This window comes from Nothoprocta perdicaria, unplaced genomic scaffold (assembly GCF_003342845.1).
Source record: "Nothoprocta perdicaria isolate Ctin4 unplaced genomic scaffold, notPer1 scaffold_223, whole genome shotgun sequence".
NCBI lineage: Eukaryota > Metazoa > Chordata > Aves > Tinamiformes > Tinamidae > Nothoprocta > Nothoprocta perdicaria.
In genome coordinates this window covers 1,233,781-1,253,362 of record NW_020455431.1, presented here as the reverse complement: position 1 = coordinate 1,253,362, position 19,582 = coordinate 1,233,781, and the positions used below count along the sequence as shown (strand labels likewise).

The 19,582-nt window shown below is 40.2% G+C and overlaps 1 protein-coding gene across 4 annotated transcripts in view; it reads right to left on the bottom strand.

Moving 5' to 3' along the window:
* The window catches only part of LOC112947187 (estrogen receptor beta-like), a 28,170-nt gene extending 8,808 nt beyond the window's left edge, over nucleotides 1–19,362 (bottom strand). For 2 of the 4 annotated variants that reach the window (XM_026039211.1, XM_026039214.1), the window contains exons 1-4: nucleotides 11,408–11,602; nucleotides 8,110–8,586; nucleotides 2,950–3,125; nucleotides 459–575 (exon numbers count right to left, since the gene is read on the bottom strand). In XM_026039211.1, coding sequence (XP_025894996.1) covers nucleotides 459–575; nucleotides 2,950–3,125; nucleotides 8,110–8,543 — 727 coding nt within the window. In that variant the 5' untranslated portion in view covers nucleotides 8,544–8,586; nucleotides 11,408–11,602. Of the gene's footprint in view, nucleotides 1–458; nucleotides 576–2,949; nucleotides 3,126–8,109; nucleotides 8,587–11,407; nucleotides 11,603–18,421; nucleotides 18,591–19,259 lie in introns of those variants that run through there. The other 2 variants (XM_026039212.1, XM_026039213.1) reach the window with 2 other exon arrangements.
* Nucleotides 19,363–19,582: the final 220 nt, after the last annotated feature.

Below are 19,582 nucleotides of genomic sequence, written 5' to 3'. Positions count from 1 at the left end.
TCCCAACAGATAACCAGAGCTGGTTCTTCATATGACATTTAGTAAAGCTGCAATACTCCTTGCAGCAGGTTGTTGCAGATGTAAAGACTTTGCAGGATTAAAGTAGGGATGCTGGACAAGTTTCTATTCCACTAATCTATCGGGGCCTATTAAACACAAAACACCGGACCAGCAAATCCAAACTGCTGCTTTCTGGAAGCTGGGCTAATTCCTTCGAAATTTCCCTGAGTACAAGTCTCATTCTTGCACTCTTCCCTAAGCATTCCTGCTTAGACACCACTGGAGGCAAGAACAACCTGGAGGCAGCTTAAATCTTGCTGAGGTACCTGGTGAGCCTTTTTAGTATGCCAAGGGAGGGCGGGGGAGGAGGGGGAAGCAAGAAAAGCCCTACGGAATTACTGAAGGGGGAAAAAAAAGATCCAAACTCAAGCAAACAGTGCAGGCCACACACTACTTACCACATTTCATCATTCCCACTTCATAGCATTTCCGTAGCCGACATGCCTGGCAGCTCTTGCGCCTGTTTTTATCTATTGTGCATTGATTTGTAGCTGGGCAGATGTAATCGTTATGTCCTGCAGCAGGGTACAAGAGGGAAAGTTTAAGATCTCCGGCTGGCTCTCTCGGTCTTGCAAAAATACATATTTATCCTGAACTGAAAATGTTCATCTGTGACCTCAAAAAGTGCTTGGCAACACAGACCATCTTTCCCTGATGACTGTTAGGTAACTGAGCACCTTCGAATAGCAACTTGTTTTTGAAAATGGGACATTATCCTCTTGTGGAAGTTGACCCCAAAACCACAACTTCTCACTGTGTACTGGGATACTACAAATGGTAGGTATAATTTTTTAGATGTTCTGGACAAAGGTTTCTTTTATTTGCATCAGTTTCGATTCCCTCTCTTTCTGCTGTCTTCTCCTTCTCCCCATTCTCCTCCCCAAAACCCTATATGTCATTGTCTTTGCTTAATGAATACATTTGATCAAAGAGTCTATTACTGTAAAGTAGAGCGGGCTCTGAAGCCCTGCCAAATACTGGAAGTTTCTCTTGGAGTAATACCTAAGGATACAAAAATATTCCCTCATTTACATTTCCTAATCTCTTTTCTGGCAGGTTGTTTTTCCAAGTTATTTTTCTCAAACTTTTTTTAAGGATAGATTGGACTAAGATAGAGCAGTCTATGAGTAGGTTGTTTTTTCTCAATTCATGAACAAGTCCAAGAGTTCATTTCCCCAAGAGCAATTATTTAACTGAACCATTGTGACTATTTCCTTGCAAAATTAAAATAATTTTAACCTTGAATTTTTGAACCTACAGTGTTTAAAAAAGAGATCAGGTTACAGCATGTCCCCCTTCCTACTGGCAGATAGGACAGAAAAACAAATTACTATTTATCACTCTTCACACAACTTGGTGGGGGGAAGGAGGCAGGAGCTCTCTGTTGCACTGTAACTGGAGCACACAAGAGCATCCAGGGGTTTAAAACTCCTGTGGCCTTGGGATGATTCAGTTTGCAGGCAGATGTTCAGAGATGTGGGACCAACGCGCTACACTGCAAGCGTGGACAGGCACGGGAGACCACACACAGTTGTCCACTCATACTATCTAATCCTGTCCAACTGTCATCGCTCAAAACGTCAGAAGTTCTGGGACTTTTATTTTTTTAAAGCAACATCTTTAACAATAACAGTTGCAATAAGTGCTTGATAACGCTTTATGGCTTGAACTTGCTTTCATTTATTCGAATTACAAACAAATGTTATCTGACAGGGTGCAGTAAGGTGTACAAAAGGCTACAACGGGTAACTTCTTTATGGACAAATCACTTGTGAGTCACGCAGCACAGGGAAATAATTTTCCTGACAGAACACGCTTTGAGATCAAATTCAGTCTCCATTTCTGACAGATGGGAGACAAAGTTCTCTTCAATCATTTTAGAATCAAAGGGACTTGCATCAATTTTTCAGATGTTGTTATTTGGCCATGCAGAACTTAGACACTAAATGGAAAAAGCCAACAAGTTTTGAATAAAGTTTGATTCTAATGGTGACATGGATTCTGTTGCAAGAGAAGCAAGTGCATGTGTGGCAGAAGACATTTGGGGCAGCAAAACAACAGGGGCTCCCATGGACCCTACACCTGCAGTCAGTATCTTACCTGAATCCAAATCAATTCCCTCCAAGCAGCCCCAGACTAAGCCAAAGAGCACGATAACCCAAGCCAAAGCTGAAGCCGTGAAATGGTCCCAACTCCGCTCCATGTCTTCACAGCACACAAGCCACTGCGTGGTCTGCAGATGGGACAGGAGCCACGCAGACCTATGCTACGTGCTGCAGCCACTGAGCTGAACTGGATATCCAATATTGAAGAACTTAGTCATAGAGCTGCAAATTTTAGATAGATTTTGGACTGCCAGAACAAGAGCTACTGCAATGCAGAGCATGGAAGTAAATAAATACATACAATCGCATGCAATACCTTCTGTGGATATTTTTATATCCTACATACTAAGTATTATTTGCTACTATTCAACAGCTCCAGACAATATATTCCTCATAGGAACTGTTCCTGGCAAGCAAAGTCTCGGACAATTACCCCCTATGACCATGTCTGTTATAGCAAATCCACAGTTACTGCATCTACTTTTGGGATTCAAACTGCAGTTTCACAGGCTTCTCACAGATGCCTTTGCTGAAGCGTCCTCATGTGCTTTGCACTGGATCTCTTCTCAAAAGAACTCAGTTGTTCATCTGATAACGTTTCCAGATCTCCCAGATACCGTAAGAGCCAACAGATAAAGCAGTCAAATGATTTGTTACCCTTTTTCATCACGTATCAAAATACACGAGGATTTTAAAAGATCAATTCATTACTAGATCAACTGCTGCAGTACCCAATCAAGAAAAATTTATTTGAGCAAAAGGTATCAAAAGCTGTTTTTCCTACCTTGAATACTTCTTTTAAAGAATGCTTTGCAGCCTTCACATGACCAGACCCCATAGTGATATCCTGAAGCATAGTCACTGCAGACTGCACAGAAGTGGGCATCCCTTTTCGAGCCAGGATTATTTGCAACGGGGCTTGTACAGTCATTGCTGTTAGTTTTTCGCTTTAACGCCTCTCTGACAGAAAAGGAAAAAAAAAACCATTATAAATCTGTAAAAAATGAATCTAGCTATACTGTAAAAGGCTTCTTATTTTTCACCTTCTTCAGCTCTCTACAAGTTTGCTATTACTGAAGATCATTAAATAGTGTTAAGTGTTTTTCAGGTAAGGTTATTTAAAGCGCATGTTCTGATCCCAAAGCTTCCGAAGATGCCTGGCTAGAAAGTTCAAAACACTCGTAAGAATAAAACCTTACTGCTGATCTGACATTCATGTGAACTCTGGAAAAGTCATATAGAATGGAAATGGAAACTGAAGAATGCTTAGAAATACAGAAGCTCAGGAATTTGTAACTCAGGCTGCTTATGACTGGATCTTGCCTTTGGGAAGCTTAATATATAAAGGACAAAACTGTCAGACAGCTCTCACTAGTAAGGGACAACCCCTAGTTGGAGCAATGCACACCCACTCTCAAGCATCTCATCCTTTAAATGAGATCCTATTCATCAAAATGCTGGAGACATGTATTTAAAGCCGCAAATGAGACCTACACAACTAACTCTTACTTAAGTATTAGACAAGGCTTCCTGTTCTAGATGACTACCCATGTTGACTGCCTTTAACGAAAGTGTTAAATAAAAAGAAGTCTTTAATAATAAAAAGAATACATTAATAAAATGTTTTTTGCAAATAAATCCTATTGCTTACTATAAGTTATTATGTCCCATCTTGAAGTGCCCCAAATAATTCCAATTGCAATTCTTAGGGACTGAATTAAAATTAGAACAGGATAAAAACATGACATAGGAGCCAATTCCTGACGCCAAGATCCTGTAAACAAACAGTAAGTGAAAGGAAGTTAGATTGTCGTTGAGGTGGTTTTTAGGACATGGGAATCACCCTCTTTTTATACTTTTTCTCCAGATTTCATCCTGTCTTACCTTGCTGGGCAGTTCAATTTCTTGATACAACCATTGCACACAAGTGCTCAGTAGCAGTTTGTCAAAAGCAAAGCTGTAGAGTCAGCTTGTAAGTATAAACTTAAGCATGGAGGCAGAAGGAAGAAATCCCAGCGATTCTCATGCTGCCTTTCGAAAGGTTAAAGAAGAAAAGAAACATCAGCTGGCGAAGGGCAGTAGACAGCACCTTTCATGTCTTCTAAAGGACAGGGATATCCCGTCCAGAGAAGAAGAAACCTGTCCATTAATGGGAGCAAATTTAAAGAGAATGGCAGAAACACGCTGGAAGTGAGGCCAGGGAGATTTCAACTAGCTTATTAAAGCAAACCTTTCCCTTGAGGGCTTCCTAATCAGACAGGTCACTCATACAACGAGCAATCCCATAGATGGTTAACAGCCGCCTTCCCATGCCTTTGGCCTGGGAGGACTCAGGGAGGTTCTGCAGAAGAACGAGGTGCCAGAGGGGGTGCCAGGGTCCCCGGGGGGTCTGCCAGGAGGCAGCTGCCTGGCTGCCCCATAGGCTCCCAGGCTGAGGGAAGCAGGGATCCAACCTGTTTGCTATGGAGCCACATCCACACAGGCTCTCACAGACTTCCCACTTTACACCTCCTAGTACTCCTCTCTAATTTGTGATCACAGTTTCAATATACAGATTTTATGTTCCCATTAAAAAAGAATTGGAGGGAAATAACAAAGCTGTGATTTCCTACTGATCAAAGGTATCAGACACTCTCAAAGATCTTCAAAACCTGGAGAAAACTCAGAAAGACTCTTCCTCCCTCTCCCAGAACTTGTACAAGATGCTAGGTGAAAATAAAGAAATAAACTCAATAATAATTTTCAGCCATTATCCTCCTAATTTTCTGAGAAACAACCTCCAGCAGGATTTGCAGAAGTGTTAATACCACACAAATATCAATATTTAGATCTCCACAGCACCGGTTCTGTTACACTCCAAACATTGACTTGTGTGCTGAAAATCATGTCACAGGTATCTCAAAACTAAGGGACAGGGGCGGGCATCTCTTTTATGATTAAGGAGTTAGACAAATGAAATTATCACCTCAAAAAGACTTCAAGATGCATCTGAGAGCTCTGCAGGGTGAGAACAGTTTAAAAAAATAGAGTAATATAAATAATTATGGCTTTGGAGCAGGGTTTAAACAATGTATAAGCAAGACACTACAAATTAGGACACACTGAACAATAACACAAATGAAATTATTACATTTATGATTAGCAAGCACTGCTAGCCAGTGCATCCAATAGACTTTTATTTATAATATTCTATCTGCCATTGCTGTTAGAAGGAGAAGGAAAATAAATTGAAGGAAAGAACAAATCAAGCAAGTGGCAGAAGCATCACTCTGGGAACTTCAGTGGTATTTCTTGATACATCTCTCCATTTGCAATATGAGTCTTTTGTTTCTTTAATTACAAGCCTTTTAGTTAGAGGATGAAAAACAAAAACTAACTTCAGCTTACATGCCAGACTAGTCTTAAGTAATTTATACTATGCTGCCAAATTTCTTTTCCCTCCAAATCATTTTAATACAAAAGCTGTGTTTGTGTCCCAACAAAATTTATGAGAATATTTCTATCGTCTTCAGTAGTTACTGCATCCATAAGGACTGTGCCAAATTTGCATCACCACCAATATACTACCATTTAAGGCAAAAACGGACCTTTAAAAATTCACGTCTACTTTTATACAAAGTATAATGCACTTTTGCTAAACTCCTGCAAACTAGCACACTGCTACATAATATTTTCCTTCAACAAAGTTAAATAAATTTCTTCTGCATTTATAGAAGGAATGCATTTGTAAGGAATGGAAATTTAGGTTCCTTATTTTAAGGTGATCCACAAGGAAGTTCAAATTGAATAGAAATCAGTTCTAGTCAGCTAGGTCACATGATTTTAGCTAATGTTAATGGAATTTCATACCCAAGRAAACTAAATTCCTTTCTCAGTGAGTCTACGTCTGTTTTTAAATGTAAAAGAATACACTGTGTAACATATCTAACTATATGGTAATACCTTTTTACTCACCATTCGGACAGAACACCTTTATATATAATATTTTTTTTTATATATATTATATATATATATTTTATATATAAAAGAAGAGCCTACAATGCTGTATTTAGAACTACTTACACCGGACACTATACATGTTTTCCATCCCCCACAACTATTCCTTTAAGTTTCAACCCAAAGGACTCTTCCTTCAGGATACAGCCTACGAATCCGTAGTGTCGCAATCGCTGTTCCCATGGCAATAAACACAACGTTCATGACATCAATTTAAGACCTCACCAAAGTATAAAGCACAAGAAAACACAGCTTTTTCCTTTACAGCCTTATTTCAGTCCAGAGACCCACAATAAGGGGAATTGCAACTTTTGCCTCTTTTGGTTCAAAGTTAAATTAAATGTCCGTGTTTAAAAATTCTGCACATAAAGGGGGTCACAGCATGCAGGCCTCAGGTGACTGAAGCACGAGAAGGCCCRAAGAGCCAACAGCATCGACCTGCTGCTGAAAGATCATTTATGGGAGCCATAAATTCAGGTTCCATTTTTCATCGATTTTTCCCATTTAAACGAGTTGATAATGAGCTACGAGAGCAACAGCCCGTCTGACTGCACACAAGTGGCAGAAGGCCGGTATTGACACGGGCTCCTGAGTCACGGGCCTGGCTCCCCTTCTCCCACGCGGGGATCACGCCACAGAGCGTCGYGGGGGGAACTCTTGTTTTGGGGTGATTCCAGCGGCCGGCTTAAAACATGAACCAGTAGCAGCTTTTCCAGACCTCTCTATGGTTTGGAACATTAACCAAGCGAGAAGAATTTGGCTGGTTTATTTAATGTTGCACCCTGCTCAGGTGCAYTGGGGAAGCCTTTGGCTAAGCAGTGCTACCCAAACGGCTTCTCCCAATTCTCCCACCTCCACCTGCACCAGGTTTGCCCGGCAGATCTGCCCATTGCTCTCTCCTGACCCCAAAGGGAGACCCATCAAATGGTCAGGCTGGAACRTTTCTGCATCCCACAGTCTAAAGCRGAGATTTAGATCTGACTTCTTGCCCATGTACAGCTAAATAAAGGCCCAGCCCTTGCGGAACAGGTGGGAGTAGTTTCAAAAAATAGCCCAAATCCTTTATGAACAATTGGACTAAACCAGCTTCCAGGCCACGCTATTATTTTCCAGACTGCCAATGACCACAGTAGTTAAATAGAGAGTCCTGTGAACAAACATACAATTGCCCAAAGAGGAACAGCACCTGCAACACCGTGTTTTTAATGTACAAAACAGCTGTTGAGCTGATGAGTGGGGCAGAAGAATCAACTGCTGTCAKAAACCTCACAGTAGGCAGCAGGAGTGAACGTGCAGGATGGGAACATGTTTTTGCAAACACAGTTTCTTTACACCTGGCATTATTTTCAGCTGCATCTTCTTGTTTGCAACAACTTCATAATGTAAGTCCAGAATAACAACAAGAAAACATTGGACTTTCAACCACAGCATCTCTCTTTTAAACGTAATGGATGGTCTCATGTGACTGTTAGAACTCATGTGACTGTAAGAACTCAAAGTAATTTTTAATATCAAGTTCATGAAAAGCTTACATAACTATTAGATGCAGTAAAAAAAAATCCACATGAAATGGTATTCAAAAAATGTTCTCTGAAAAGGGACAGAGGATGAACCTTTGCTTCTCTCACTCAAAAGACTTAATTTGCTAGAGCAGGGAAATTAGTTTTTATTACACAAACTAGTACCCAGAAGCCTGAATTTTTATTTATACAGAATAATCAGTTTCTAAATTGAAAACATTTATAGCGCTTGAAATCAGAGTATAATTCTTTATGAAGCCACTTGAAAAGTAATCCTATTTCAGAGGGTTGAACACAAGACTGATTTGATGCTCGTATTTTGGAAGAGACAATGTATAGAAGACAAACAGAAAAAAAGGAAAATCTGAAAAGAAGAAAAAGTAATTAATTTGCGGTTTAAGATCTTGAAGTAAACAAGAATTACTCACCTGTTCCCAGGTAGCACTGGCTCCACGGGTCTTGCTTCGCACCACGGGCTCTTTGGCTGCTCCGCGTACAGAAGCGATGACTGGCAGTGCAGTGCCAGTGGGGAGAGGTGCCCGGGGCCAGACCACAACACGCTTGGGCTGGATGTTTGCCTCACAGTCGCGTTCTCTGAATCACCAAAATTGCTGGGAAGGCTGTAATTCATCATAGTAGGGCTGCAGAAGGCCATGGAAGAATATTCATGCCTGCTTTCCATGTAAGATGACGGGATATAAACTGGACTGTGTTCTACTGCCAGCACGGACTGATTACAGCTGTAGGGAACTGGAGAGCCGATACCAGCTGGTGAGTTTTTAATTTCTGTTTTATTGCATCCAATATCTTGAAGTGGCAGCAACTGAGAGAAGTCCTTGTGCGATGATGCACACAGAGACATTTTTAAGCAAGGTTGAAGACTATTTGTTGCTTAAATCTTCATCCTAAGATATTAAGACATATTAAAAGAAGAGTTAATTGAAACCTAAACAGTCAGTGCTTTGGTTTGCTAACTTTAAGAGAAATGTTTATTTTTAGGGGGTTTCTAACTATGTAAGACAGGGGTTCTGTGTGTTCATGACACCTGAAACAGAGATGCATGTGACATCCCTGCAGCCAGAGTAAAGTTCCTCTATCCGAGAATTAATATTATCCTACGGTCCACAATTGCAGAATGAAAGTGCTACAAAGTAAATCACTGTAAAATTTTACCATTTCCTGCTCCTGTTTTAGGCATGTTTCTTCAGCTTTACCTTTACTAACACAGATGTTTATTGGTAGGTGTTTTGAACACCGCCCCTTTCATCTTCCAAACTAAGAATTCCATTGCATCCCCCTCCCCACWGGGCAGGAAGATGCAATGGATGTCAGGAAGCCCTGCGACTTCACACCAAGAGGCACTGGGATCCAGCACCTCCAAAAAAGCACAAGTCACAACAACACAGGACTCCAACAATTCTATAAGGTCAGGATATTTTAAGAGTTTCCTGCCATTCTCCATCCTCATCCTAACTAKTCTGCAGTCTCTACTGATTCCAAATCAGTAATGAAACCTTAATTTACCCACAGCAAGTACTTTTTGCCAGATTTAGGCAGATCCAAGGGGGACAGTGGGGAAGAGGACAGCAAAATCCTCTTGAAACATTTCCCCATCCTAGAAGCATTAATTTATATTGACATACAAAATATACTTCTCCTTCATTCTTCACTGTATGCTTTACCTGAAATTCATTCTGACTTTGATGACAGGCATGCATTTCATAACTTGCAACCCAAAACATCTATAAGACCATTTTGTTTTCAGCAAGCCTCAGTCTCCAGTACTAAAATTGCAGTCCATGTGGTCATACAGTCCCAATAGGAAAGAACATCAGATAGTTACAAATTCACCCACTGCTTTGTTATGTAATAAATGTTTAAATATTGATGCCAAAAACTCTTACCTCTTTTCACTTCCCATAAACATAAATCAAGATGAAGAAGACTCAAACACAGGCTTTCTGAAGCAACAGCAGCTTCAACAGCTGCTGAGCTAGGTGGCATTTTCATCTTTGGGACTTACTTGGCACACTTTTCTCTCCAGAACCAGGATTAAGGACAGAAACATTAACAAGGAGGTGAGAAATTGTCTTATTGAACAGGGTTCCTCCTTCAGGGGAAGCGATGGGGCGGAGAAAACTAGGACATGCTTTGGACTCTGTTAATGAAACTGAAGATACAGGCAGAAATAACTAGGAACTCTTCAAATCATTTCAGGCCTTCAGGCCCAGCTGCTGTTTTTTCCTTTGTGGGAAACAGGAAAATGAGATATCTCTGCAGCTGTTTTCGGCCAGCAATTGTTGCACTGCAACTCTAGTGTAGCGGAGGAGAAGCTGACCCTGCTTCCACCAGAACCTACAAGATTCAGTTGCTCTGGGTCCAGAGGCTCTGCTGAGAGAAATCAGTAATATGCAATTTTCTCTGCAAAAGCCCCCAAAATGCTGCGTGTGCTTTCACTTCCATATTATGCAGTGGGTAGCCCAGTTAAATTATGAATGCCAAATGATGGAACTAGGAAACCATCTTAAAGACTGTTTTCAGCTGTTACTGTTCACAGGCCCAGTGGTCACAGTGTATTTGGAGCGCATTTAAAGCTTCTGCTTAGGTAAAGCTGAGTGAAATTAGACATCTCACAAGCTGCACATCCTCAAGGTGTGCATGGATGCTGCAGACTACAGATATTCTGCTAAAATACTTTGATAGCTTTTATTGCAAACAACACATTGTCCAGTTTCCCTCAGACCTTTACAAAAATACATGTATATATATTGTATAAGGAGCAAAAGCCTGGAGCTAGTACTACACAATTCCATGAATTGAAGTTAGCTGAGCTCTCTTCTTCTGTGTAAAGTCAATCAGCATAACATAGGATACCCACGTAAATGCTGGACAGCTTCTAATTTAGCCAAAGGCTACATTCTCTCCATAGGAGGTCACATACAGAAGTTAAGAGAAGACAGGAAGAACTTTGTTCTGCAGGGGGGAACTTTATGCAAGTGTGAAAAGTCACTACAGACTTCACAACTCATTTACCAGGGAAGGGATTCCAAGGTCCAGGAGGTCAAAGCAAATCGCACTCACGGTCTTCAGCACATTGCAATACAGTAGAAAAATATCAGCACTGGCTTAAGAAAATTAACTTCAGTAGTATAAAGAATTCAGCCATGGTAGACTATGGATTTCCACAAGTTCATCTCAGGCATAACCCTTAAACCCAAGCGAGTTTAGAAGGGGAAGCCCAGGCCATCACAAAGAGAAGCTGCAGGAATTGCTCAGGGGGGCCCCAAAACCGACTGCTGGACTGTGCAGCTGCACAGCTTAAAGAGCTGCAGATCCAGGGACCTTGATCTTAAGATTTAGGGCTACAGAAACTGATAAATTCCACTAATACTAACACCTCAAAAGGAAGCAGGATAACACATGCAAGTGCAAGATTGCAATAAAGAGCTCCAACAGGCTAATATATTTTCTCCTTCCTGATATAGCATCGTCATATTTTAAGACCATTCATTAGCCTAAAGTGAACTCCTACCCAAAATGAACCTCTAAAGATCAAAGAAGGAAGCCATTATTCTTAGAATACATTTTTTTCTGGGAGACTGCAAACATTTCGATATGCTTAAGTCAATTTAATTTAGCAAAATACCGAATGACTGAAATGCCATTAATTAAGCAAATACTCTAAATTAGGTAAACAGTTCATCTGATTCCTTGAATAACACTTACCATTCACAAATCTAAGACATTAAAGGCAGAATTCACATCTGGTGTAAGAAAATACAGTTCCATTGACTCTGATACAGAGGACAGCACTGACATCCATGACGATGTAGGAACAAAACTGTGACTTTATCTCTGCTCTCTTCCAGAAAATTAGGTCTTTAAAGAGCTCTACATATTGAATACTGTATCTTGACACAACACGCACCAGATAAAGCACAATAACTGTTTAGATGTCATAGTCAAATAGATACATGGGTAAATAATTAAGCCAACTGACCTACCTGAACAAACTCAAATCAACACACTTGCATACTTGCATCCAAAGCTGGTCACTGCACATGACCGATATTAAGAGTCTTTTTAAAGCCTTATGGGAAATAACTAATTTTTTAGCATTGGGGGAAAAAAGAGAGGGCAGTCTGCTGATTTTTAGAGCCTGTTTGAACTGTAAAAGAATTTTTCCTAGAAAAATGCCACAACCTACAAGAAACAGGGGATTGATGGATATTCTTAGTGACCAATATAAACTGCAACATGCTTAAAGTTTTCTTTGCAGCTCACATACTTTAAGCAAAGAATATTTTTGCCATAGAGAATTAAAATGACCTTTTTCTCTGCTAGGATTAAAGCGTAAATCGTTCTTCCTTCCATTTTAATAGCAGTGATTCAGCAGACATACATTCCAGTACCCCTCAACCTAGGCACCTCAGTCATATTGCAATGGATTCTATTAATATTCTGCTAGGTTAAACTTTGTGCATTGCGCTGCAACAATAAATTGAATCRTTTTTTCAAAATTGATCGTTAAAGGAAAGTCAATCCTGATGAACAACACAGCACTTGTGCTTCAAGTTTTGTAAGGAACTTATTACTCATTAAACGCAGCAATGTCAGATACTGCCAACAAAAGTAATACAAGTAAACAAGTTTGTTATTACCTGAGAAGGAGTAGATGCAACAAGTAGAGCATAGACAGGGAAGCACAGCAAAAYTAAGCAATCTTGCCAGACCTCAGATGTTAAACCCATTCCTGCAAAATTAACAGCCTGTTCCATAAGATCAATATATTCTCCAAAGAAAACTCTGCAGATCAAAAGCATAGGGGCACAAATACTTTGAAAGACTCAAGTAAAATGRGCCTTTTGTTTATCTTGTTATGGACAAGTATTAGGTTCATTCTAAACATTCATAAATATATTTCCCAGGCTTGGTGCCTATGACATATGTGCAGGTACTAAGGAAAACGGATTTGTTTGTCTGGAGGAACAGAAGACTGCAGGCAGGTCTAACTGCAGCCTCCCACTACCTAAAGGGGGTTAAAAGGAAGACAAAAGCCAGACTCTTCTCAGAATGGCACAAAGGACAAGAGATGACACTCACAAGCCACACCAAGAGAAATTTCAATCGAATATAAGAAAAGAAATCTCCACAGTAATAGTGGTTAAACGCAGGAATAGGATGTGCAGGAAGACTGAAGTCAATCTTTGGAGATATTAAAAACAAGACCCCGAGCAACCTGACATACCTTTAAGCAGAAGGTAAGACTAGTTGCCCACCAGGTATCTCCACCTACCTGATTTTTCTTTTACTATATTCATCCATACGCCTCCTCTAGAGGCATTCAAGTGGAAGAAATTCCACTTTATTTGTGCTGCAAAGGGTAATAAGCATAGTAAGCACAGAAAAGGATCATTAACTACCAGGGGACTGGCAATCTTGTCAACTCTGCTCAAGAAGGGAAGAGGTGTGGGTCCCGTCCAAAGATAATCAACATTTAACACTGTCAGGTGCATGAAAACAACTGTCTTACACACACTGCAATGGGGTTAGGTCACTAGAAGCTAAGTATAGCTGCAAGAGACTTTCAGAGTTCCACTCAAATTAGAGCCAAGTGCAGTCGTTCAGCCTTTTTCTTTTTTCAAATCTGCAGAGCCATAAATGTCATTTGACCTCAGACAGATTTAAGCTTTCTGTGACTCACATTTTTTTAGTCACCTTTCATACACTTAAAATTTCAAACCAGACGTGGAAAGCCACTGTCCTTTAAAAGAATGTAAATGTGGCCTGAGACCTTCCATCTCTTTTATTCTCCATGGCATTATTTCAAAGTATAGCATGGATGGGCAGTACCTATTCCACCAAAAAGAATATTTGAATTTCAGTGTGAAATTTCATTGGGAAAGAAATATCTTATACATCTATTACACCAGTAACAGTTACAGCGATAAGTGACGATTCTGTAATTACAACTCCATCCACAAGGCTATCATGCAGAAGCCAGCACATAGAACCTCATGTTTGTCAAGAAAGAACCTAATTGTTGAAGTTCAGTTGTACAAGGTTTAAGTCAAAAGTGTAGGTCTTCATGTGGTTAACCGAGTAGCTTCCAGAACCAACCAATCCACACAACTAACATCTGCTCACGGTGCTGCACACATCCTTACCTCCCAAACACAGGAATTCTGTAGCACTGAATACATTTGACCTTTTGCTAAAAATTCCTTTTGCTAATGAGCCCACAGAAATGTTTCTTTCATAGAAACAAATACAAGAGGCTACATCTGTGCTGAGTACTGGGTTTGTTTCACTGTGTCCCGAAGCCCTGACAGGTATCCGGCCTGGGGGAACTCAGGTTCTCCAAGCCTGGGACTTGCGTTCCCTGAAGCGCCCCTAGGTCTCCATGCGCACAAGCCTTAATCCCTGGGTTCAGGATCAGAGCACAGCTCTGTGGCAGCAGCAGGAAACACACCAGCTCCTCGGTTCCAGGAGGGATTAATTTGTTCAACCACCACTTCTCTCAACCAGAGTGGCCCAGAACTATCACTAGGGCCCACTATGCTTGAGTCATTATGACAGCCTGCACTGAGGGACATCTTTAATTTATATCACCCAGATGAGAAACAGAACAGTCAGCTCAAGAACCTGGCCTCAGAAAGAACAAGTGCCCATGGTGAAATAGCCTCATTTTACCCAGTATGACTTTTACACAATTCAGCAGGTTACTGAATAACTTCTTTTTAGTTATTGGCAGGGTGTAGACATAAACTGRTAGACAGGTCAAAACCTTTTGACTGAGGTCAAGTTCTTTCTGTTTGCTCTTGTAACAGTTCAGCATCTCTCATCAGCGTTGGTACCTATCCTTAAGCTTAATAAATAAGTAAATATAGCAGGAAGTGAAAATATCACTGCATTTACACCCTACGGGTTTCCCCATGCAAGCCTGTGGAGATGGGTATCAGTGACACACACAGAACACACAGYCAAGAGCAACGTACTCATGGCAGAGAAGTTTGAGAGAGGAAAGTGTGAGAAAAAAAGTCAATATGTGAACAAAAAACAAGCAAAATCTGGCATGGAGAACAGGAACTGAAGCCTCCTATTCTCTCGGAGAGAAGCCGTCTTGCTTTCTGAGAAGCTAAGTAGATAAGATTCCCTGGCAGCAGTTTTCCATCACTAGGCATAAACCCTGTGAGGAGATTAAGAGCCTTGGGCAAATCTTAATTTGCCCACTGGGCAAGAGATTCCCTACTGCCCCTGCAACCTAGACCTCTTGGTAATTTATAGGCAACAAGACTAGATAGGTGAGCAGACAAATGGGACACAACCCTAAATGGTATGAACTGATTTATTCAGCTCTGCAGAAGCTAGAGCCCTCTAAACCACTCGGGGATCTGACCGGCTCCCAAACATGCTTCTGTGGGCTGGTGGTTTCTGTTTGCCAAGGAGAGCAGTGCATCCAGGATTTAATTCCTCCTGGCTAAGCAGACCTGATGTACTGCCTGTCCCTCCAAGCGTGCTGTGTTCCTCGAACAGCCTCTTGCTTTGCGAGGCTGCAAAGCAGCGGCGATAACCAGAGCTGCTCGAGGCATCAGAGAGCCCTCCTCGTAAACACACTCCCAGGGACCTGTTTTTCAGCTCCAGGTGACCTGAAGAGCAGAGAAAAGCAGCAAACAGCTTTTTCTTGTCAGATTAATGCGGAGCGCCCCTTATTCCACTCTCCCTGCCACCAACCCCCTCCATATACTTACTATGTTCTTTCCCATGGCCACTATGCAGATCATTTATATATGAGACAAGTTACATAACGAGTCTCTTTACTGATATCCTTGTTAAAGAGCCCCAAACCTTTTAGCTTACAGCATTTGGCAGCCTCACTTACAAGGCAGCCCACTGCATCTTGTAATTTTGAATGCATCTTACATTCAAGAAAAATATACCACATGCAAAAATGCCTTCTCCGCTTGTTAAGCTGTGTTTTGGGGCACAATCTGCTTCATTAGTGCAAATATTATAGCAAAGTCTGTCCATTTTGCATATGGCTCTACTCAGTAAACAAACAGCAGAGCTCAGACATATGGTTGTCTAACCTCTTATAGCACTTTTAAAAATCTCTTTATTCATAAAATTTGATATACAGGATTTTTTGACTTAAGACTTACATGTTTGCCCACTTATCTTCCAAAATTTATCTTCATATATTTATAAGCATTTTGATGAGTGTTTCATTTCAGTTGTGCCTGAGAAGTTAGCATTTGGCATTAATTTTTCCCTCACCATCACTCACTCCCTGAAGTAACAGAAATCAAGGTATTGCTTATTCTCAACTTTGCAAGCAATGAAACATTGTTATAATGCCATATGGAACCCCAAATCAAAAATGATATTTTAACATTCTCAAGTAACAAAAGCTGCTGGATACATTTTAATGTCAAAGAAAAAGAAGCTGTTCAAGATTTGTCTCATGACTAAACTGGACATGAAAAAGAGCCTTTTGCTGGGCTGGTGGGCAAAATCCTGACTGAGTCAGTAAGAATTTTGTTGTTGATTCACACAGGTGGAAGTCTGTCCCATATATTAATGAAATGTTAGCTACAAAATTTGAATGGCCTCCTCCTCTCATTAAAATAAAATCTGAGGAGTTATTCTTGGATTTCTGTTCTCTGAGCCTCATATTTCTTGTCCCTGGAGGAATGGGCCAGCAAACTCTATGTGAGTATTTCCTGTTGCTAGCAAAAGCCTGTTGCAGATAACCAAAGAGCACAATAACATAGGGGTTATAAAACCTATTCAGCCCCCTGGAATTATCCCTTTTCACTGCAAGCTGTTTTCTATTTGCAGCTTCCTAAGAAGTCGGTACTCAATAAAACTACACTAAGTTTATTTGATGAGACCATATAATAACATGGCTTTACAGGATTTTAATTGATATTTTCATCCATTCTTTATCAGAGTATCATCATTCACAGATGCTCACAGGGGCTGACATTCACAGAAGATAATGCTGCAATTGCAACATCTTTAGAGTCTCTCTAAAACTGTGGTGATTTTCTTCCCGTGACATTTTAAGTATATCAGGCCACCAAGAACTAAATTCACCACGATATAAAATAATTCTTACTATTTCACTTTCTCTGGCAATTCTTGAAGTTCAAATAAGTTAATCAGTTCTTGCAATTTGGAGCATTTCAGAGATCAGCTGCAAAGCAGCATAAGATTTATTCCCTCCCTTCAGGTCTAAGATTTTTATTCCTCCTTTGAAAGTCCAAGGAACTGTTCAGTCACCCACACTGTTACCAGCCTGAGAATGGGGGTACTAGGGCTGCCTGCCTCTAATACCGTGTCAGTCACTGTGCCTTTGAAATGAAAGTTATATTTAATTTTAAAAGGAAGAGAAAAGTTGAAGGAAAGCAGAAGAAGAGAGACAGTAATTCTACATTTTAACTTTGCTCACAACTTATCTCAAAACACTGGAATTTTGATCAGATCCTGAACTAGCAAATAGAAGTTTCAAACCTTCGTATTAGAAATCCAAGCATATTTGTTAAGTAAAAGGCACCAAACTTCTGTCTTACGTTTCTCCCCTCCTTGGGGGACAGCAGTTGAGAAAGGAATTTCAAGGATACGGATGAGGAAACATACAGCTGGCAACACTCAGCATATCAGAATCAAATGCTACATGACTATGTTCAAAAGGCAGTTCTCACACTACTCATAAGCATATCAAAACTTCTGCACATAAAAAGGTAATTGTTCGTCATTCTCCCTATGGTAGTTCTTTTTTAAAAAGAAATAGCACATTAACCAGCCATCCCATGGTCTAAATTGCATAATTTGCTCATCTCCCACTCCCTCCAAATGGGATTTTCTCTAATAATGCCTCACTTTTAAAACGTCCAAGATAGAAAGACCAGATCATACCTGTCATTGCTAGACAAGGAAAAAAAAAGAAAAAATTACTAGCTTTCAGACAGAGGTCCTGATGGATTTGATAGAGATGTACACTCATGCTGTCCCACCTTTAATTCCTCTTAAATAAGCCTTTTAGTATTTTCAAGAGCAAACTGAAGAAACAGCTTTTAATCTTGTCGTTTAATTGGGAAAGACCATTTCAAAAACAAGTTTCCTTTAAAAAAGCACAAGCCTAAATCACTGACTTCAGTATGGAAATCTGCTTAGGGAGACACAGCAGTTGTAAGCACAAAACAAGAGATATTTATCAGTATGAGATCTGGAACTTTACAAGTCTGATCCAAAGTCTATTCAAGTCAATGAGGAAACTTTCATCAACTCCACTGTGCTTTGAATCAGCCTCCCCCCCCACCAAACATCACGATGCTAAGAAGCAGTTTTTGCCTTTTATTAGCATATTTTTCATATATATATATTTTTTTTTGAGAAGATGCACAAATAATGTATGCTCAAAATATTCCTTCTAGTTTTAGAGCAGCAATCCCATTCTAATAAACTTCTTAAACCCCAGTCTTAAAATATAGCAGACTTCTAAAATTTGTTTGAATCCTAAAGAATTTTCAGAACACAAACCTGTTGAAAGACCATTTTATCTGCACAAACTGTTAGACTTTAAGAACAAATGTGTACTGGAATTAAAACAAATCTCTCAATACTTTAACCACCCCATTTCATTTAGAGGTTTTTGTTCATAAATCTAGTGGCAATCAATTGCAGAGCTTTGGCAACATTTAAAATAATAAATATTTCATTCAATATAGCACGTACCTGATTGACACTGAATAGGGTTTCTGCTCTTTATAAGTGTTCTGACAGCACTGCATGTCAGCAAGGTTTTCACATAGCAATTCTGGATTTGTTTTCCTTCTTTCCTTTATCTCAGTTTCTAAAGCAGCTGTGCCCACCATCACTTAGTCATCAGATCTGAAACACCAATCTTTCCAAAGCAATGTGATGCCAGCTCATCAGTGCAAGATTACACAGATACTATCAGTGTTTCCTCTCCCTGTGAAGGCAAGACCTAAACAGAAGTTCCTCCTCCTCCTTTCTGACATAACAAGCTCCTGAATTTGTCGTTCACTGCAGATAAAGCTCTTACATGACCGAACTATCTTATAAGCCAAGCACTCTCATGTTTAGAACAGAAATATGAACGATTAACTAATCAACAAGGCTGGATGCAAATGGAGATTTTACAAAGCTAAATCAAACTTTTAAAATCTTTTCCAGAGGAAAACCTTGACATGACTAGCAAATGCTCTGAACTTGCACTGTGCTTCCTTTAAGCATTCCAGGCAGCACAGGTAACAATAAAATCACTTCTATATTATTTTTAAAGAGCAAATATATAAATCAAAGTCCTGGGGTTCTTTTCTCTAAAGAATCAAACATAAATAAGTACACACCTTTTCAAACACAGCAAATTACCTAGGAGCTATTTAAGACAATATCTTTATTTTTCCAAATTAACATTTATTAATAAAACTGAGGATGTGCAGCAGAGTCCAATTCTCAATTATACACTAGGATCAAGTTCAAACCACTCACTCTAGGGAAGCTGACACACTTGCAAATTTGCCGAGATAAAGCATCATGTTATTCATACTTGCATTTCAGGCCCAAAGACACCTCCAAATCCATATGAGTGTCTGAAATCTCGTCTGACGAGTTAGGAAATCAGACTGTTGTCAACTCATGCAGCCGAAACAGCCCTGCCACCTTTGCAATCAGCAGCTTCTCGGCAAGTGCAGCCAGGACTAAGCTAAGCTGGTGCTACTATCCACCGAGCCCATCCCATAATCACTTCATGCTAATGCAGTCTTTTTTTCCCCCCACCCTCAGCATCAGATTTGCCCTTCTGCCTTGTCTCTACATTCTTTTCCTTGAGCCTCCCCATTTCTTCTCATTACTATCTTGCAGATCTAAATA